The sequence below is a fragment of the Trichoplax adhaerens genome, genomic scaffold (genome assembly GCF_000150275.1).
Source record: "Trichoplax adhaerens TRIADscaffold_7 genomic scaffold, whole genome shotgun sequence".
In the NCBI taxonomy this organism is placed as follows: Eukaryota; Metazoa; Placozoa; class Uniplacotomia; order Trichoplacea; family Trichoplacidae; genus Trichoplax; species Trichoplax adhaerens.
In genome coordinates, this window is record NW_002060949.1 from 2,305,870 (window position 1) to 2,327,366 (window position 21,497).

Here is a 21,497-nt window from a genome sequence, read left to right on the forward strand (position 1 = left end):
AGTTGATGGACGCCATGATGGCGATTCGTCGTTTACTCTATGGAATCCTCGACTGACTGGAGCGAAACGATCCGGTACAGTAGTTGCAGTACCGTGCCGTACCGTACCGTATCGTTCCCGAGACCTGGCAGGAATTGTGTATCGCCTACCAATATTGGATAGCAATATACTGTTCAGTACGGCACTATACTTTATAACACATACTATGAAAGATTACGGAGATGGGGAGTGCAACATGCGTTGCACCAAGTAGCTAATTTCAACTCGATCTATCCATGATAGTCATATTGTATAGAACTGATGCGTTACTTGCGTACACATACAGTGTTTTGACCGCCGATGGAGAAATAATTTCAAAATTTGATTACTATAACCCTGTTAAGACTGCTTGAAGTAAACGCAGCACTATATCTACAACAGTACTATCATCGATTTATGGGCATAAAATTGAAAATATTAATATTGATTCCATTTCTGCAGAAATCATTCTACGGTGCTGCATGCTGCAACACAATCTGCGCTATTTTAATATTATTATTGTTTATTAATTGAATATTTAGTTGGTTGACTTTTTCCTAATCTAGCAGGGATCAACCATAATGTAAGGCCCCGAACACCTAGCGTAGCTTTGGCCAGGGTTTAACAATTAATTGAAGATTTATGGATGACCAAGCTCTATTACTTTATTACAGTGTGAGACAAATAGTGAAAATCAACACCAAATGGTTAACTATGCGAGTACTGTATACGCGCATTTTCACCAACGCTGAGCCAATAGTACCGATAAACGCCTTTTTCTAGCCTAAATTGAATATTCTAGTTATAAATGAAATAAACAATAAATCTAAGAAATAAGTTAATTAAAAACATTTTACCTTCAACTACCTAAATGTCAGTCTTATCATCATTATACACAGTACAGTGCTATATTCAGTCAGCAATCCACAAAAACATTTATCGCTAGAAGTTAGGAGTAAACTTTTACGAAAGTAAATCAAACCCAAATCAAAGTATAGCAATGCTCTATACTATCTCATTCATTGTCTCCATCTATAATCCGTTAACGTCTATACGGACATACACATCCTGTAAATAAAATCACATTCAATTCAATCAAAGTATTCACAGCTTTAGGAGTGTAATATTTGATCCATGTTTTTATTAATTAATTGTCTAACACGAAGAGTGATATAGAGAATAACTTCTTGCATTTAATATTGATGCGTTAACAAAATATTTACGCATTACATATCTTGTTCATCAGTCGCGAACAAATAACAAATGTCAATAGAATGGCAATTTTACAAGCTGCACAAACAGTATGGGAGATTAATTTCAAGTATACGCCTAATGATTGTACCATAGCTAGAAGTACAATTTGAATATGGCCAATAATAAGGTATTCATTTAATTAAAACGGAATTTTTGAACTATAGGCAGTCTTGTTGCTAAGACCAATTAATGCTAATTTGTTGTCAATCAGTATCAGTAACAACTTCCTCTTCTATAATGGAAGACAGTATAAAACCTGATGATTTAAAGCAATCGTATAATGCCCATAACTAATTTATCGAGCATCGTTTCGAGCTTTTTACAAAAGAATTTAAAACATTTTACAATCACTCATAACAGTTCTAGCATTTCTAGCATTCGCTATGATAGCAATAAGAATTTTTGTTCTCAAACGATTATGTCGGTAAACGAGATAATTAAATAACGTGCAATACTTTCAATAACATTCGTGGTAAGAAAAGAATTCTCGCAGTACAGCACAATATAGTTAGGTTTATACAGTAAAAAGTATTATATTAATTTTTTTATCAGTATTATAGGTAGAAAATTACTTTTCGTAACTTTATCTTTAGCATACCCAAATACCACAGTAGGGCTATAAGGACATAATCTATTCAGGTAATCGGTTGAATCTTAGTGAAATAATTTCATGACATAGAGCATGGAAACATAAAATATAAATAATCATAGATTAATAAAGTATTAAGGATAAAATGAACGATTCCTTGTCCAACAAATACACCTAGGTGCCCTATCGCCAAATCTGCATTATATGCATACCATCAAAAAATTACAAAACGAACAAAGTTGTAATATTGACGTTAATACCAGATGATGAATAACCTACCATACAAATACATTAATACAAAGTAATTCCTGATGCTTTCATACTTGATTGCAGAATATCAATATACGAAAATATTTTTAAAGCCGGTCCTAATTTTAGTCCCAAGGCCGATATAACGTCTGATCTATTTAACAGGAAAAGTGCTTTGCCATCAATCTCCTGCAATAAATAATAAAAAAAAATTATAATCAGTTGTTGTGCGGTAAATTTATCATAATAAGTGAATTCTGATTAAAGTAAAAGCAGCTTAATGTGCGCGATAACCTGAACTAAAAATACATGGCTAAATTCAGCAAAACCGAGCTTTTGAAAAACTAATGCTACATCGGACACTTTCCATTCCAGCGGATTGGGAAGATCCTAATTTATAACCGTAGATAAAATTCAGTTGATTGTAACCTATGTTGTACTAATATTGTCAGCATATTTTAAGTTATATCTTCAAAACCTGTATTGCATCAGTTAATTTTTCAATAATTCGTCTTGATATGAGTTTCTTTGATTTATACATAGCCGAGGGGGATGATTCGGTACAATACCCACCATTTGTTGCATTGCCTAATAGGGTAAAGTGTGAATTAGTAGCCGGAAAGAAGTAAATTATTCTCTGGTAAATGGATATCGGTGCTAATGTTGAAAACATTTACCGTAGTTTGATACATTATTATAAGAAGTCGATAAACCGCTTTCTTCGTAAGTATCATCACGACGACAACAATGACAGATCCATTGACCTATTTTCAAGACATACGCTTTCATTACTATGAATACAGAGAAAATTTATCGATATAATGAGTTCAATTTTAATCGCTAGAATTAATGTAATAAAAAAATGAACAATACCTTTCGGAGTTTCAGATAGCGGAGGATCTGTACATTCCATATGACAACCTTTATCACAGGCATCGCACAACAAAAGGCTATCCTATATTTAAAAGTATAACGTCATTTTCACGCTAGTGTCTATATGTTATATGCGTATATACAGTTCTACCATGCGCGACTACTGTACCATTATAGAGCCTAATGGAAATGATCAATTTGTAACTTATACTAACCGGACGACCAGCTTCTTGACAAACAAAACAAATTTTACAATCATTGCATTGCCATTTATCTGAGGCTAATATTTTGGTAATTAGGTGATAGTTGTATCCTAAGCAAGATGGATGTACTATAAAGCAATAACAGAAATGTTCCCCCGCAAAAATTAGCATTGACAGACTGATTAACAATTTTAGACAACGATTGAATTGGCTCAGGTCAATGTATCCATCACTTATCTCTGTAGTGATAAAAAAAATTTCACGAAGAATAGATTTAAAATGAACTACTATTATACTGAATACCTTTTCTTCTACAATCGGAGCAAAATATAATCACGTCACCCTGATCATCAAGAATAGGACTAGAAACTTGTAGACATAAATAACATTTGTCGCCTTGGTCTTGGTTACTGATTTGAACATTCTTATTAATAATATTGGCCGCTTGCTAATGCGAAATATAAAGAATTTCCCGTATTAGAATAGGATTGCAACTCTTATTATTCTTATTATCCAGAATACATATCACAAATTTTGAGTTGTCCTTGGTATTTTAGTTGAGTACGATCAGGTATGTATTGCAGTATTTTGCAACATGTAGAAAATTATTCAATACTAAATTACCGTCATAGTTGAGGAAAAATTGTCGTTGTTATGCTCACCTTTTCAATTATAACATAACGATTATCTTTATTTTTCATAACTAGTTTGTTTTGGATTGCTTGATCGAGTGATCGGCGTATATAGCGAGCTAAGAGAGCACCAGAATGCTCATTTGAAACTTCTTTCACAATTTCCTTAAAAAATACTCCTGATGGATTATTAGCTATAAAAGTTAAAACCAAATCATCCAATTCCTGATAATTGATTAAGGAACCATGGATTGACAAATTCTACGAGCCAAATTTATGATGAGAGGAGAAGGAAAAAAAAAAAAATAATAAAATTAAAACCGGTTTCAGTTCAATTGAATGGAAAGATACCGTTTAATAAACTATATTGTAAAGAGTAACAAGGTTGCATTGCCGATGTAATGGTCAAAGTACTAGGGTCGTAAGTTATAGACGTTTTCATATTTGCAAGAGGTGATAGGGTGCTAGATTGAACATGCAATTTTCTAACTGCTAACTTTGTTTTATGAAGCAATTTGAATAAGGCAATGACATCATAAAGATGTCAATCTCTACTCTACTCTACTACTATCATGGACCGACTGTATGTTGTTTTTGCCTTTTATTTTAATTTCATTTCATCGTTATTTTTCTGCGTTGTCTATTTTATTTCACACTCTGACCACTGCACGACATTATGAATTCATTGTCTTGACTACTTTTTTGTCCTCTTTCCACGATATCATGCTAATACTGCAAGGGTAGACAAGTGTATAAGATAGAGAGAAATGGTAGACTAGATAGAAAATGGACAACAATACTTGTAAAAATGTAGACAGCATTTGCAGGATTGTTTGAACCCTTCTCGACACCATTTTTAGGCAACAATGAATAGAATAGAAGATTGAATGTATTCCTTGTACCGTCTACTACGGTAGACTAGTGTACAAGATCGAAATGGTGGACTAAATGAGAGTATGGACAACAATGCTAGTGAAAATGGAGACAGCATTTGCAGGATTGTTGGAAGCCTTCTCGGTGGCATTTTTAGGCAACAATGAATAGAATAGAAGATTGAATGTATTCCTTGTCTCGTCTACTTTAGTCAAGTGAGAATGAAAGCAATGTTGGACTTACCAAGGTACTGACAACTTCTGGATTAATCCTATAATACAATTTGTCAATTTTTTGTATTTTGCCGCTATTAATCGCTCTTTTCAAAGCCATTTTAACGTGCTTACGTAATAGTACACCTTGATAATGGCTTGATATATATTTCTCAATGGATCTTAAGTGAACCCCCACATCAGGATTGGGACAAGAAACCAAGCAATTGTAGATCATTCGAGTTAATTCCGCGGTATTAATAACATATCCTTTACGACGTAAATTGCTACTAGCGACATTGTCGTGATTGTTGCTACTATGATGATGTTCATAACTTTTACTACTCGCTTTGGGATTGGGGGGTCGATCATTGTTGGCTGATGATGATGATCTTTTCTTCCTAGGCTTAATACGATTGGCTATACGATATTTAACTCCACCACTACGGCTGCTATCTTTGCGTATTTTACCATCAGCTACTAATTTGGATAAAATTTTAATTGTTGTCTGTGCGGGTATTCGAAATCGCTTCTGTAACATCTTAATAATATTGTCGTCATCGGCGCGGGCTTTTCTCTTGACTAAAGTGGTAATTGCTTCTTCAATGCAATTTTTCACTTCACTAAATGTCAAATTACTTATAAGGTTGCTATTAGGCGTTGATTTCCTCTCTTCCATGTTACTGGCTATGGTGGCCATGTTGATGTTAGTGGCAGTTTCAATGTTTCAATGAAAATCTTTTTCTCTTTTTTTTTACCTTTCGTCTCTCTTGATGGTGTCCACCACTACTGTGTCACAGTAGGTCCAAATACCACTGGATTGAGTACACCACTAGTCAACACTATGGACAAGAGCGGCCACTTCAGAATGAAAAAGTTCCTGCAAGCCGTATCCATATATACGCCGTACAGTCCAGTAGACAGTCGTTGTCTTGCGCTCTAGCTCGGAACGTCCAGTACCGTCGTGTGAAAACAGCTGTGCTATGGCGTCCAGTACCGTACCGTACTGTCCATGACAGGACAATGTATACAGTAATGGACCGTATTGTACCGCAGATATCTTATCTGGTACAGTACCGTACTGTACGGTGGTACTGATACAGCCAATGGTATTGTACTGGACGGTCCTGGACAGAGCGTGCGCAGTATAACCATCGGCCAGGAAATTTGCCTAGCTTATTCGGTACAGTACTGTACTGTACGGTGTCAGCCAGTTCTCAGTACAGTACTCAAATTGAATATACTGTACAGTACATACTGTACACTCTACAGATAGATCAAGGAATTATTCAGCTTTATATTCGTACCATTTTTTTGTTGACTCTGGTGAAATTTTTTTTGGCACCTTAAAAGACTAACGTACAGTACTGTACAGTGTGAAAAGAAAAGATTGACAATCTACTGTACCGTAAAAACAGCTAAAGATGTGTAAAATGAAATGTCAACATTTTCACCATCATCATATCAAGATGACATACTGGAGCAGTAAGATGACATACTCTTTGGCATACTATTGTTATCACCGCGTCTGTCTGGACATTCTGTCTGTTGTTATCGTTTTCCCTATCATTCCAGTATCACATGTACAGTTCTACACACACTATACTGTACACTTCTGTAAAAGCACTCCAGTACTACGGCACTCATTTCTAGTAGTACACTACACTACAGTACAGCATGAAATCTGTAGTAGTTCATGGTAAAAGGGACGTAGCTACTTCGGATGATGATGCAAATCGGATCAAAATTTCCCACTGCCCTTTCTATTTTTCAGAGTCAAAGCTGTTCAGCTTGCACATCAAGACTTCCAATTTAGCTTCCACCATCAATTCATGATTGCTTATTAGCTAAGTACGTCAGTTGATGCATGATGTCAGTGGAGCTATCATGATGAAAGCTGATGTACACATTCGTTGATGCAGCATACCAGTTGAGCTATCATGGTCAAAGCTAATGTACACATCAGTTGATGCAGGATGTCAGTTAAGCTATCATGGTCAAAGCTGATGTATACATTAGTGGATGCATGATGTCAGTGAATAAGCTATCATGGCGAAAGCTGACGTACTCATTAGTGGATGCATGATGTCAGTGAATAAGCTATCATGGTCAAAGCTGATGTACATTAGTCGATGCAGGATGTCAGTGAATAAGCTATCATGGCGAAAGCTGATGTACTCATTAGTGGATGCATGATGTCAGTGAATAAGCTATCATGGTCAAAGCTGATGTACATTAGTCGATGCAGGATGTCAGTGAATAAGCTATCATGGTCAAAGCTGATGTACATTAGTCGATGCAGGATGTCAGTGAATAAGCTATCATGGTCAAAGCTGATGTACATTAGTCGATGCAGGATGTCAGTGAATAAGCTATCATGGCGAAAGCTGATGTACACATTAGTGGATGCAGAATGTCAGCTAACCTATTATGCTGAAAGCGTAATGCATTTTAATTGACGTCTGGCCATTCTGGGCCACAGTAGGATACTGAACAGCTTTGATCATTATGGAAGAATAATTACACAATATGCATTATTGTCGTACATAGCACCACTACACAACAGTGTTGTATGGGCGTGAGCCATACTGCAGCCCCTTATTAGGCCTTTCAATTGGGCTAAAATTTTACGAATACAGATCACTATAACCTTGAGCAATTGCCACCTGATATTTTTTCTAAATTTGGACTGCATTATTGACTTAGTTGATCTCTTTGCAATTTCCAATACAAACCATACGTATACGTTCAATTCATCCCAAGTCGCCATGAAATAGTGGTCGAAAATGTCATCATAAAACCAACCAAAACCAGTCAAAGTCTGCAGCATTGTACTGGAAGTCAGTACGTCCGTGGCAGGCGCGTCTATAAATATTGTGGTGCGTCATCGGAAAGTTTCTTACGCACCACAAGTCGCCTGATCTTGCCAACGGAGAAAGAAGGAAAAATGTCGAGCATTGATTTTTATGGCCATCTTGCATCGCAGCCATGTCGCGCTGTGCAATTATTTATGAAAGCCAACAACATCCCTTTCAATTTTCACCTCATCGATTTAACCAAAGGTAGGGATAGACTTAGGCACGCGGTATAGTAGACTGAAGGCAATTGTACAATGTACAGTATAGTAATAACACGGCATTATTAAATAAAGACTTCCAGGCTGTTTTTATCTACTTTTGGGGGGATGTTCATTGTCCATAAATTAACAAAAGTACAGCACTATAATCCCCAATAGCAAACAAGATTCTATAATATTGTTGTTGTTAACATGTATGATGGCAATGTTGTTGCGATTGGGGAAGCAATGTTTGCATTACATAAACTTATTAAACTTATTGTTGTTAATACAACGTTACCAACACTGTTTGTGAAAATGTAAAACTTGACTGTGATGCTGTTCTGCATCTGCGTAGGCGAACAAACTAAAGAAGACTTTCAAAAAGTTAACCCTATGGGGAAAGTTCCAGCCATTAAGGATGGAGATTTTTGTCTTGCAGAGGGGTAAGTACTAAAATAGTACAGTAACCTAAATTGATAGACTTTGAGCTTCAGTAATCGACGAGAAAGTCCCTTAACTGTTACGCCCATAGTCTTCAAGTCAGACACGATCGAGTGGTTAGTTACTGTTAACTTACTAGTGATATTCGTATCGTAGGTAACTTTTATTCGGTAATTACCCATTATTCATCAATTTAGTAATCAATATATTATATATATATATATAATTACCTAGTATAGCCATTGTTCAGTATTTGGCCGCTAAATATTCTACGCCCGATCACTGGTATCCTAAAGACGCTGCAGCAAAAGCAAGAGTAAATGAGTACTTAAACTGGCATCACAGCAATACTAGAGGTGGTGCTACCGGTGTATTCTTCAATGCCGTAAGTACTAGTTTTGCGATTGATCAATCATCTATACTTTTGAAATAGGCAGCCTATAAGTGTGAATTTTGACCCCATTAGGTGATCTTACACCAGATAAGGAAGCAACCCAGAAATGAAGCTGCTATAAAGGAAGCCAAAGGAAAATTAACTGTAGCCCTCGATCTGTTCGAGAACTACTTCGTTAAGGATCGTCTATTCATTGGCGGTAGTGAAATTTGTATTGCTGATTTGTTCGCGGTTTGTGAGTTTACTCAGTTAGACCAAATCGGTATTGATGTTGGCAAGAATAGAGCCAACGTCAAGGCATGGAAAGACCGAGTTAGTGCACAGTTAGGAGCACATTTCGTAGAAGCCCACGAGGTTATAATTAATTTTGCTAAAAGTGCAAACTTTGCTCCTGAACCGTTTGAATAATTTAGCTACGGTGCCTTACTTTGTGCCATGGCTAAATCTGCAGAATGAAAGACTGTTTCAATGTTAATGGAGTTCAAGAAGTGTGTTAGTCTGTATCTTTACTGAGTCTTAATGTTATGTCTTTCTTTTGACAGTCTGTCAAAGTATAACTGTAGCTACTGTGTCACTACTACGATATCGACATATATCAATAAAAGTATTTAGCTGAATTCTTGAATTGTGCATGTATCGGTATGATACAAAGATTTGTGCATAGTCTTATTACAACGAAATGACTTCTTGACAACAATTTCAGCTTGCAGATACACATTCTAGTTCCTACTAGCTCGCAAGTCGCCATCTTACTGACGATTTGCAAGATTGACATGAACAATCCAACTGTATTATACCTGAATCAGTTAACGCAGCCCAATACAGTATAACTCTACAGCACGAGTACACTAATGCATATCCTACCGAATTGTCACGGCATCAATTTATACTTATGTCGGTTACATGGCAATTTCAATTGATCTCACAGCGGACAAATACGTAAACGCACGATGTCCTTCGAAACAAGACTAGAGCTATCATGATGCAATTATTACTAATCTTACGCTAAGAATTTCATTGCATCAAAATTCAAACTACCGTAATGAACGGAACATCATAACTTGACTTACTACTCCTAATGAATTATGTAGAATTGTTTATATACAGTATATTTATTACTATCACTAGGGAACAATCTGGATACTGGAATTATGTAACGCTTATCGATTAATCTTCCCTACGTATAATTCTATATACTGTACTGTCCATTGCACCTTAATACTGGAGCGGGGGTTGCTTAGCCTTATCGATTCATTAATCTACATACCGTCTATCGCACAAAAGATTAATCTTACCATGGCACCCTGTAATTTTGCTAAGAATTTCGTATAGCAAAGTCATTCGATAGTGTACTAGTGTATGGATGGATATCCAATGATCAATTTACTGCAAAAGCAGACTAGGGATCATTTGATCACCTTTGCTTCGTCTTCATTCTGCACAATTGGCCTTGCACGACATCTGGGCGTCTGGACGTCTGGACGTCATCGGTATCCGAGGACACTTTACAGTCCGTAGCTACCGGAGCTTGCAAACATGGCAGGGCAAAATTTTAGAACTTTCTTTCAATTTCCATCGTTAAATTCGGTCCAGTGGTATCCTGGTCATATGGCTAAAGGTAAACTGGAATGTCTATCGTTAGAAAAGATAACAGCAAAGCCAACTTCTATAAATACTTCATTACAGAAGAAATATTCCTATGCATTAATAACGCCTAACTGAATTCTAAGTTGAAAACATCTTCCTACTGTACTCTAGCTTTCGACATGCTTGACCCTAACATTCTTGAAAATGTGCAATCTATCTGTCACATCTCTTTATCAATAGTCTTTTAATAGGAAAATCATGAAAGAATAGTTATTAAAGCGATGCAAGTCTACTAAACCATGAAACTTTGATTAATCTGTAGCAAAGTAGATGTATTTTATGCTTATTACGAAATGATATCACGTTCTTAATATCAGACTTTTTAACTCTACCTTGTAGGCATGCACAAAATGCAAGCTGTTTTAGTTCGATGCGATTGCGTCCTAGAAGTGCGAGATGCTAGGGTAAACGAACTATCTGTGTACTATTGTGTTTCATTTAATCTAGGATGGGTAGCTATTGCAGCCATTTATTAAGATAGTGTCGAATAAATTATGATGATTATGGAATCATAACAATGTCTACGATGATGATGAATTAGGCGTGTTGTTGATTCATATAGTACAGTATATACTATACAAAATCGAATTGCATTTTCTTAACGTACATTTCATACTTCTGCAATGGTATTCTAGATTCCATTCTCCAGTAGAAATGAAAAATTTTCCAGAATCTTAGCTGGTAGACCTCGAGTCCTAATTTTAAATAAAGCTGACCTAAGTGCCAAAAACACCAGAAAGGTTTCATATCGTACCCTTCTCGTCTCAAATAAGATAGCTGTTTCTTTTGCACCAGCTCTTTGTAAAAGTGCTGTGCTATAATTGTTAATTAATACTAAGCAGATATTATTATATCTTTCAATACACGCCTTATTTTATTCTAGCTTTAGTGATATCTACAGCTCTTAATCATTATTATACGCAATGCTTGCTGATTAATTTATAGATGACGAACTTCCTGACCTGATTTGCTATCATTGATTGTCTTGCATCTATTTTTAGCAAATTGTAGAACGATTAGGAAAGCACGAAATCATTTTTACTAATAGTGCCAAGCAATATCATCCATCCATACGCCAAGTATACGATTTCGCTACTAGCTATGCGAACTGTAATATCGTAATGATCAATTCACATTTAATTAAAAATTCTCTCTTTCAGATCATACCTGCAGCATTGCGCAGTATGAATGAGCATGGCATCAGTTCGGATAACAAGAAGGTCGGTATCATCCATATTCAAGATTTGTAATCCGTAGCTTACATAGATGTGCTCGTAAAACTAATTTAGATGTTATTAGTTTCTGACGGCACATTACTTTCTACTGTAATCAGCATATTTATTCCTACCTGAATCATTTTAGGGATTCTTTAGGATTATGGTTATAGGACTACCTAATGTGGGTAAATCGTCCGTTATTAACGCAATTCGTCGTATTAGGAAAAATAAAGGTACAGCAATTCCTTGATACGTTTGAAATATCTACTGCAGTGATCATCATTTACCTAAATTATTAAAATCATCGTTAAAGGGAACGCTGCACATGTTGGCGGAGTCCCAGGTATTACCCGTGCGGTTCAGACCAATATAGAGGTTTGTTTAAACAGAGAGTACGAGTATATGGTATGGTAAAGGTATTGTTACTATGGTACTTACGTATTAGTATCATCAAAATCCTAGGTATGCAGTAATCCGAAAACATTCCTTGTAGATACACCAGGTATCATTTTCAATTAAAACTAATTCATGTTTGTTGTACAATTTTGATAAATTTCTAACTTAATTTAAAATACAGCACTGATAGCTATATATATTGAATTCTATTTTGATTTTGCGATAAAATTACAGGTATTATGCCTACCTATGTCCGAGACGTTGAAGTTGGTTTTAAGTTAGCTTTAGTAGGTTGGTCATTAATAATAATGATAGCAAACACTGTAATAGCTAAAGGTATTAAAATGTTAGATACTTGTAATTATTGCCATGCATTATTCACTAATAAATGTATCGGAATGACTTTACGAAAGGAACGATAAAAGATCACCTAATTGGTGAAGAACATATAGCGGATTACTTATTATTTACACTGAATCGTCAAAAGCAGTTTAGGTACATAATCCATTATACGAGTATCTGTTATTAATAGTTGCTAACAGGAAATTCGATAAGCAATTGATTATAATTACCTACATATTAGACGTTGTTACAGCATTTATACTAGAGTAAGTGTTTAATGTAATTATTTACCCTACCTAGTTATGTCGAGTACTTTGGATTAGATGACTGTACTGATGATATAGATCAACTTCTGGTGCATATTGGTCATAAAATGGGTGCCTTAAGGAAAGGTTAGTACAGATATCAATAGCTCGTATACTAATCGACAACGTATAGATTTTTTTGAAAAATTTAACTTGTGGATATACGTACACCAAAACCTTCAATATCTAACTATTATGCGTAGTGTAAAGTTACATCATGATGCCAATCCACCATCTATTTATAGCCTTACTGATTAGATTGAATGTTTAATACAATATTACCCATTATAATTTTAATCAATCATAGTATTAGACTGAATCGGAGTTCTACTTTAATCGATGATAATTAACTAATCAATAAATGAATTTGCAGTAACCAAAAGTATTCTATAGCGCTTTTGGTTTTACATTTAATCGCAGTACATCATCTACTTTATCGAAACCTAAGATCCGTAACTCTGTAATTAGGGTTATACTGTAAATAAAGATTACTGTAATATCAGTATAAGAACCACAATACAATTATGCACCAAAGCATTAACAGTAATATTGTGTTTTGTAATATTACTGTTAAATACTGTATTTTAAATTATTGCTTTCGCTTAGGCGGTGTCCTCGATTTGAAACAGGCTGCAACAAGATTCCTGACTAAATTCCGTCATGGACATCTCGGAACAATCTTATTAGATAAGATACACAAGACCACGTGAAATTAACAATTTATTCTCCTATACTTTAAAATCTTTAATTTTTTTTAATCGTTCTCATCATTATGATTCAATATTACATAAATAGTAGATACGTGTATCATATGCACCGACCTAAAAAAAGTATCCGAATCAAGAGCTTTACACAAACTAGTTACGTACTATACACGTATATCATCCTTATACTTTACTGCACTAGCAGAGATGCAAGCATGGAACAATTCTATCCATTTAGATAGTTCACTTAATTGGAGTGTTTCATTTCTAAAATGAACTTAACTGTTTCCGAGTTATGTTGTAACTAAGAGTCGGGTATCTTGACCATGGTTGAGGTAAAAATTACACTATATTATTTACTGAATCAGAAATCTATAAGAACAATCTTTTTCACGCAAGGTCTCATTTGAATATGTAAATGCCAGTAATAATTTTAACTAAATAACTACTGAAAATTTAATGTTCGAAATTACAAAAAATATATGAATGTATACACTTTACAGCAATATCGTACACAAAATAAGGCTTAGCCTCATTCTGTATATGATATCATACAATTAAATCGTATATCATCACCAAAACAACATACGAGCAGCTAGCGCTAGCACTACTACAGCATTTTCTCCTTAGTAAAATGATTAAATAGTGTACCACTACAACATCATTTTATGTGCATTTCTCTAACAAACGAGTATGTTACGAATACGACGATTACAGCATATGCAGCCAATAATTGTAACAATCTTGGCAGATATAAAATTTTCATGCATCGGGCCGCTGTAGCTAAAATAATTATCCGTGCAATAGCAAGGTTAAGACACCGCTGTCGATTTCTGCAAATTCTGACTGACACGTTCCTCCTCTTGTATTACGGTTTGAAGACGGAAAAGTTTTTCTAATATGTTCATAAAAATATATTTTGAATTGAGAAAAAGTATCGATAACGCATTAGCATTGCAGAAGACCTTATAGAAAACGCTCTACCTCTAAGTTCAGCTATGCTTTTCATTTGCTCCGATAAAACTGTATCCAAATTTTTTGAATATTCTATGTAAATAAAATAAAAAATTTATTTTACTGCTCATTACTCATCATGGACTATATAAACTACAATGCCATTATAATTTAAAATTTCATACCGTCTATGTCATATTCAACATTAGTATCAACTTCATGCAACATTCTGTCTTCAATATCGATAATCGATTTTTCTTTCTGTAGATAAGCCCGATGTGCTTCTATAAGCTGTTCCTCAGCTTCTTGAAGCTGTGTTACAGTTTCATGGAATGTTAGCAGCCAACCATGGTCTTCACCTTGAACATCCTGTGATGCAAAAATTAATTACTTTTAAGCAATAAATTCTGTAGATTAGCTCCGATACAATGCATTATTATCCTAAATTCAATCTTCAGTAGATTTGTAATATGATGCAAATAACTTCCATAAAATTTTAGCGCACGTACGTCATTTTGTGAGCAAAGTAAAGCCAAGTCGCTACTCTTACTGTCCGTGAGATTGTCTTTTACATTATTTTTTTGAACATTATTTTGCTCTAAAATATTAGGTAACGCAGCGGCTTGAGGCATTGGTCCATTACTTGGTAATTCTTTCACTCTGTATCATGATAATATCAACATAACGAATTGTTTATCAAAGTAGTCACAAATACAGAGTAACACGAAAGTTATAATCTGAGCAAGAGAATACCTATCGGCATAACGTAAAGTGTTCAGAGTGTGCTCGCAAGAACTCATCCCAGGAGAGATTGTAGCAATCTACTCATTCAAAAAATACGCAAAGAATAACTAGCTAAGGATTCCTTAGATTGGTTAAATCTAGTAACACCGCTTCATATAGAAACAATCATACCATGCATGTCTTTGAATTCTCGCCAATAAAAGAATCTCGTAGAACCTACGTCAAAATAGGTTGACAAAATTTATCGTTAATATGTGCATCAAATCATATGCATTGAGCGAGTATTTTAGACCATATACTAGAAAACGTGAGATTTTATACTAGGAAAATACCTGAGTTAATTTGCTAGCCCTAAATGGTGTATAACCTCCTTTTCGACCAAGTGCCCTAATGCATTCCTGATAATGATAATATTGACATTTGACTGGCTGATAGATTCTTCAATACTTATTGCAAATTATCGTAACAAGCGCTATAGAATTAATACTTTAAGTGCAAGAAGACTTTTATTAATTTCAGCTCCTTCCATTCTTGTTTGTCTATTCGCACTTGATGTATCTGCCCCACGCTCATTACCTAATCAAGTTAAAAATAAATCATGCGGACAAAAGCGTTATAGTCTACGAGACAGTGGCTTGACTAAGGTGAAACAGCAGTTGCGTAAAATTATACGGAAATACCTACCAGCAAGATCAATGAGAGAAAATTTTCCGTGCAATTTGTTGGCTTTCCTATCGAATGAAGATTACATTGATATTCGCTTATCTACATTACTCATCCGTAATATCAGGTATTACTAACCCTTTCCTTATAATGATTTGAAAAACTGCATGAGAACGAGACGAATGACTATTCGCAGACGTAGTTCCCGAAGTTCTAGCAACAATTGAAATTATATATTTTTAGCCTTCTCCTTCACGTTTAGAGAACAAATCTTCATTTCAAAAATTACTAGTGGAATTATTACCTAATACCACTACCGATTTTAATTAGATCAAGAACATCTTCCGTACTCTTGACTTCCTTCTCCGATAGTCCTACAACCTGAGAATTTGGTAAGCTATGCCATTATAACATGGACGGACAAAGTGAAATTATTTCGTATTCATTCAATTCACTAACTTGAACTTGCTGCTTTCCATCTTCCAGAATTTGTAATTTTTTTCTATTTCTTAGCAAGTCAAAAACCTTACAAAGCAAAAGTAATCCATAATAATTAATTCTTATAACTTGAATTAGGCTGTCTGGTAAAAAAATGCATAAAGTATTTTAACTTTCCGTACCTTGCCACCATAAATTTCGAAAAAGCTAGCGCAAATCTTAAGGCTCAAGTCTTGATATTTTGATTGTGAATTTAGGATAAAAACATCACGAGCTAAAGATGCATAATTTTAGGATATAATTAAACAATTTGTTTACGCTTTGTATGATGGATCATCGTTTTAGGCTTCAACACTATATTTTGATTTACCAGTGTAAGCGTAGATGCCTTTCGTACAATCTTGTTCTTTACCGGAGAAATCTCCACCCATGGTCTGAAGTTGACGAAATCGATAGAAATATATTTTAGGAAACTTTAAGATTGAAGGTTACAAAAAAATTTTCGAACGATAGAAAACAATACTAACATGTGTTTTACCACTACCAGTCTGACCATAGGCAAAGCAAGTTGCCATGCCACCTTCAAAGATTGTAGCAATTAACGGTTGAGCCGTATACCTACACCGTGAAATCAGCTCAAAGATTCAGTAATAATTATATCACTAAACTATACAGTATAACTTAATCTTGACTTCTAACCTGTACACCATTTCATTGCTGGCATTTTCATTGAAAGAATAATCAAATCTATGCATAAAGGTAGATGTCACCATATTAGAAACAGCAAGAAATGATACTATGCTAAACGCTATGATTAAGCTATATTGAAGGATTATTTGAATTGTTGTGAAGAAGTTCATATTCGAAGCTATATGTTATTTTTTAACTTCGATGAATATTTATGGTAAAAGAAATAAGTTTAAAATAAAAGCGACCTACCTAAATTTTTGATTTTCTAAGTACTTCGTAAGATCAACTTTTAGTTTTGGCTCGTGAACCTGTTAGTATTTCAATTTGATTTCTTTTAGCTCATAACAAACAACTAAAATTTTTAATATTACTATCATAGTAAACAATAATAAGAAAAGGAGAAACTAACCAAGGTAGTATATTTATCAGGAATAGTGATAACATCGATCTCTTTCTTATTTTTTTCTAAAAAATTGTAATATACCAGTTAATAAGAGTGGTATTCATTAACATTAATCAGTAATATATATTTAGTTTAACTCCAAAACAAAAGTTGCCAACATTGAACTTGATTGTAATCAAATTCTGTTTCATTTTTTTTGCTCAAGATTTTACAACGAATGTAGCATTATCAAATATATACGTACATCGCTACATAACGCATTCTATATGGATAATAATTAATTGATTGATTGTCTACCGCAATCTCCTTATATACCTTTTTTATTACGTGGTCTTTTACGTACACAAACACAAATTTGATGATCCAATACCTAAATCATCCCATAGTGTTAAAATTTTTAAAACAATATTTAACAAACTCATTAGTTAAAGTAATCTTACTGGATCTGACATTGTTATTTCATCAAATTCGAGAGTGTCACGATATTCTCTATAAAATTTTAAAAGAAATATTTTTGATAATATATCAAGTTGAACCAACACGTTGTAAGTGCCACCACTTAAATCTCTCATCTAGCTTGTCGACTTGAATCCTAGTCGAACAGTTAGATATTATTTACTGAAATATACCTAATCATTTTTAAGAAATCGGCATTTGGACCACTTGGAACGTCCCCATCCTACAGTCATAATATAGTATCGCTAAATCTTAGATTGAGTACTCAAATTTTTCGGAAAGTTTAGTATAATATGCTAGAGATACATACATCAAGTCGATTCTGAATCAATTCAGCATTTCTCGCCCTAAACAGATTAGTAATAAAATTACTCACCATGTGCAATAGATTTAAGTTTAATAAATGATCACTGTATCACCGCTTGTGATTTCAGTAACAAAGAACATAAATCTATACATAAATAACTATAAGTAGCGATATCTAGTACCTTCTTTCATCTCTATTCTTCTTCAGTTTTTCAACTTCTTTAACACAATTAGACCGCCTACGAGCTAATACAAAATATTCAATCACAGGGGTTAATACCTAATATTCTATCAATACATTCATCAATCTAGTGCATCCAAAGTAGCAATTATGTTAATATTAGTAATTAGATACTGTGATATAAACACAATAGAGTATCATATTTACATGCTGGTATATTTGAACTGGAATTTCCACGAGATAAGGGTGGCCTAAATGGTACACCAGGCTGCTTATTATTAGCATTAGTTTCCGCCTCGGTAGCTGTAATAAGAGTAGCAAATACATGCCATTAACAGAGGTAAATACGTATATCATTCAAGAATGCTAGAATACCTTTTTCTTCATTCTTAGCAACCTTCCTGGGTGAAGGAATCATGGATGGAACTTCGTTTTCGTTCTACATTAAATAAAATTTAAAATTATCGAACGCACTCAATATAACGAACAATAAAGCTATCGTGAATTTGTAGCAAATTTGGTTGATGATTGAAAGCGGAAGAAAAATAAAATTAAAGTAGTAATATTGGCTCTTCAACTTTAACTATTGAACTACCATATGTGTAATAAATAAAAAAGGCGAAAAACAGTTACACCCACGTAATCTCTTATGTACAATTAATTATTTACAGTCTATGAGTTTTTGTATATGATAAACTGTATGACTTTATTTAATGTATAACTTGATGAGTCGTGTCTATACAATACAGTATAGGCATGACTCGGTTAACAAATTTACTAAGTACCGCAAAGCTATATATGCGTTTGTGAACTTTACCGTATAAATCAAATCTGTTCTTTATAGTAACACTTATAACAATGAATACACTAGTTCATTATATTGTTCCAAGACGATTGAAGTAAAAACTAATACATGATGAAAGTACAAAATTGTTTGGCATAAGATTACTATCACCAATCACCTGCGTTAACTCAGTTTACGAATAAATTCGAGACTGTTTTCATATTTGCCATCGCATTAGGCAATACGTAGGCTAACTAGGACTGTTATGCAACTTCCAACAGAATGACTATACTGTTGAAAATTGATTTACCAGCAATAAGTGCAGCGTATGGTATGACCATTTCAGTGCAATATTAAATATATCTTGGTTCTACAATTCTACTTTCTGCTCTTATCATTACACAATGAGTTTCAATCTTATTCGCGGAAACGTTTAATCCTTATTTGATGTACATACCTTTAAATTGCGCACTGGTGCAGGAATTTTACGCGCCAATTTAGCTTTAGAATTTGATAATAGTTCAGGATTGAGTGCCAAAATTTGTTCAACCTCGATCTGAGATTTATTACAACAAAATAACCAATCTGTTAGCCCAATTAACAGTCCATATGTCATACGAGTAAATTACGTATAAGACTATATCGTATAGCATAATTAGTTCAGCAACTATAAATTGATCGTTATGTAATTGGTTTAGCCAATACTGAAGTATTCTGCAATCATGCCAACTGATCATAAAGACACATACGTATATAACTCATTTACAAGAAATGGAGGGTACACATTATTAATAATAAATATATAATGTATCCTGTAGTACTTTCCATGAGGTCTATTAGGACAATACCGCATGGTATTGGTAACTACAGGGTTGTGTCTACTCTCACCAAACAATGTCTAACATCAACATGCAAAAAGATAGTGGGCATAAAGCAGTCTGCTTAATCACCATGTCAGAGAAAAGCTAGTAAAAGCGAATGATATCGATAGCCAAAGTATATAATCGCTTGCTTTCATTAATCAACTAAACGAAAGCAGAGTAGACGCATATGATGTTAAAAAAGCTATAATAGCAAACCATAGCATTTTTAAATTGTATATCTATAGCTAAAGTAGATAATTACTTGCTATCGTTAATCAACTAAATGACATTTATAACTTGTACAGCATACGAGACTCGTACAGTAAACAAATGATTTCATGAGTAATCATCCTCCATTTTTCAACTACTGTACTGTACTGTACAATATCTAATATTACGATGAACATGATTTCAACCCACACTTAATATATTAATCATTATAATGCCATCGACATCATTTACGATTTAGTGAAGGCTGAATCAATAACAGTTTCAGTATTTATTTACAGATCAAAACACGTAAAATAATTGAATTAATTCAACCAAATTCTACGGCAATTAACTGCGACGGACAGAAGATCGGATGCTAACAGCAGGTCAAATCCGTACTATACTGTACCAGGGACAACTGCAGATGATATAGTACAGTAGAGTATCACACGCGTATGAGTCTTATTAGGTAGTATCATCTTTACAATATGGCCATTAAAAGGTGGGTATACTTTGCACTGTTATTATGAAGGCGGAAACTTGCCAACCATTTTTCAGATGAGAATTATAGAAAGTCTTTAACGTTTTCTTACTATTATCGTGACTATACTCATAGCAACTGGAAGCTTGCGGGTAATTGTTCACAGTTTATTACTGTAAGAATTCAGAACAGCTGAACAATTGACTATATTGTACCATGGCGTCTATGATGTGCATAACTAATGGCATAGAGAAAGGATCGAATAGGAACAGATTGTATCCCACAAATACATATGTACGTCATAAATCGAAGTATAAAAATAAAAAATTGAATGGGATACGAAAAGTAAGTGCTACGGGCCAGAATATCATCCGAATACAACAGCTAAATAAAACGAATCTCACGATAAAATTGAATTTTTGATAATTAAAGGAATACAGATTACTGAATAATCACTCGAATTTATGACCAAATAAATAAGCTAATTACATAGGTCAACATTGTATTGACTGTCGACATTATACGGGCAGTTGGACTTGTTAGTTATAAACTCATCGATTTATGGCATACGCAACGCTCAACATTAATGTCTTTAATATCTTTCACATTTATGTATTGCATCTTTTGAAATGATGCCTAGTATCACTTACCTCTTTGCCTTTTGTTTCACCATTCTCAAACCACTCCACAGTTACGCTGCGAGTATCAACATTTAAGCTACTTATCACAGCGGAATGGACTCTCCCTAAAGAGAAATAAAATGCTATGTTTATACACATATATTCATCTTCAACTCATTTACATCCGATTATCTCCATGCTCGACGTTAAGGCTAGGTTGTGAATAGGGTTGCTGTCAAAACACTACAAGTATTTTCTGGTAACGGTAAGGGCGTAAGGCTAAGAAATAGTTGATGG

The 21,497-nt window shown here is 34.3% G+C and overlaps 4 protein-coding genes across 4 annotated transcripts; 2 read left to right on the forward strand and 2 right to left on the reverse strand.

Moving 5' to 3' along the window:
- Positions 1 to 1,237: 1,237 nt before the first annotated feature.
- TRIADDRAFT_58043 (uncharacterized protein) lies at positions 1,238 to 5,603 on the reverse strand (the record flags this gene model as incomplete). The annotated part of the gene is made up of 10 exons (XM_002114303.1): positions 1,238 to 1,365; positions 2,185 to 2,299; positions 2,405 to 2,500; positions 2,589 to 2,698; positions 2,788 to 2,901; positions 2,984 to 3,065; positions 3,199 to 3,296; positions 3,490 to 3,634; positions 3,849 to 4,043; positions 4,935 to 5,603. The coding sequence occupies 10 exons, from the start codon at positions 5,601 to 5,603 to the stop codon at positions 1,238 to 1,240; spliced, it is 1,752 nt and encodes a 583-aa protein (XP_002114339.1).
- A 2,198-nt stretch (positions 5,604 to 7,801) lies between these two features.
- On the forward strand, positions 7,802 to 9,404 carry TRIADDRAFT_63117 (expressed hypothetical protein). Its single transcript, XM_002113977.1, has 4 exons — positions 7,802 to 7,965; positions 8,317 to 8,404; positions 8,637 to 8,787; positions 8,869 to 9,404. The coding sequence occupies exons 1-4, from the start codon at positions 7,851 to 7,853 to the stop codon at positions 9,202 to 9,204; spliced, it is 690 nt and encodes a 229-aa protein (XP_002114013.1). The 5' UTR covers positions 7,802 to 7,850; the 3' UTR covers positions 9,205 to 9,404.
- A 928-nt stretch (positions 9,405 to 10,332) lies between these two features.
- On the forward strand, positions 10,333 to 13,413 carry TRIADDRAFT_58045 (uncharacterized protein; the record flags this gene model as incomplete). Its single annotated transcript, XM_002113978.1, has 11 exons — positions 10,333 to 10,414; positions 10,783 to 10,847; positions 11,079 to 11,183; positions 11,604 to 11,663; positions 11,806 to 11,893; positions 11,974 to 12,035; positions 12,123 to 12,162; positions 12,291 to 12,347; positions 12,470 to 12,551; positions 12,699 to 12,790; positions 13,310 to 13,413. 11 exons carry the CDS (start codon positions 10,333 to 10,335, stop codon positions 13,411 to 13,413), a joined length of 837 nt encoding a protein of 278 aa, XP_002114014.1.
- Positions 13,414 to 14,311: 898 nt separating this feature from the next.
- On the reverse strand, positions 14,312 to 21,359 carry TRIADDRAFT_27679 (uncharacterized protein; the record flags this gene model as incomplete). The annotated part of the gene is made up of 23 exons (XM_002114304.1): positions 14,312 to 14,454; positions 14,547 to 14,720; positions 14,867 to 15,021; positions 15,115 to 15,182; positions 15,277 to 15,321; positions 15,438 to 15,503; positions 15,593 to 15,681; positions 15,790 to 15,836; positions 15,907 to 15,981; positions 16,073 to 16,149; positions 16,228 to 16,293; positions 16,389 to 16,480; positions 16,577 to 16,640; positions 16,734 to 16,824; positions 16,906 to 16,953; positions 17,146 to 17,204; positions 17,306 to 17,361; positions 17,615 to 17,669; positions 17,740 to 17,866; positions 18,244 to 18,307; positions 18,417 to 18,545; positions 19,480 to 19,582; positions 21,231 to 21,359. The coding sequence occupies 23 exons, from the start codon at positions 21,357 to 21,359 to the stop codon at positions 14,312 to 14,314; spliced, it is 2,022 nt and encodes a 673-aa protein (XP_002114340.1).
- Positions 21,360 to 21,497: the final 138 nt, after the last annotated feature.

Coding starts and splice junctions, on each gene's coding strand:
- TRIADDRAFT_63117 (XM_002113977.1), top strand. CDS start 7,851: ATGTCGAGCATTGATTTTTATGGCCATCTTGCATCGCAGCCATGTCGC. Junction 7,966..8,316: donor CCTCATCGATTTAACCAAAG/GTAGGGATAGAC, acceptor GCATCTGCGTAG/GCGAACAAACTAAAGAAGAC. Junction 8,405..8,636: donor GATTTTTGTCTTGCAGAGGG/GTAAGTACTAAA, acceptor ATAATTACCTAG/TATAGCCATTGTTCAGTATT.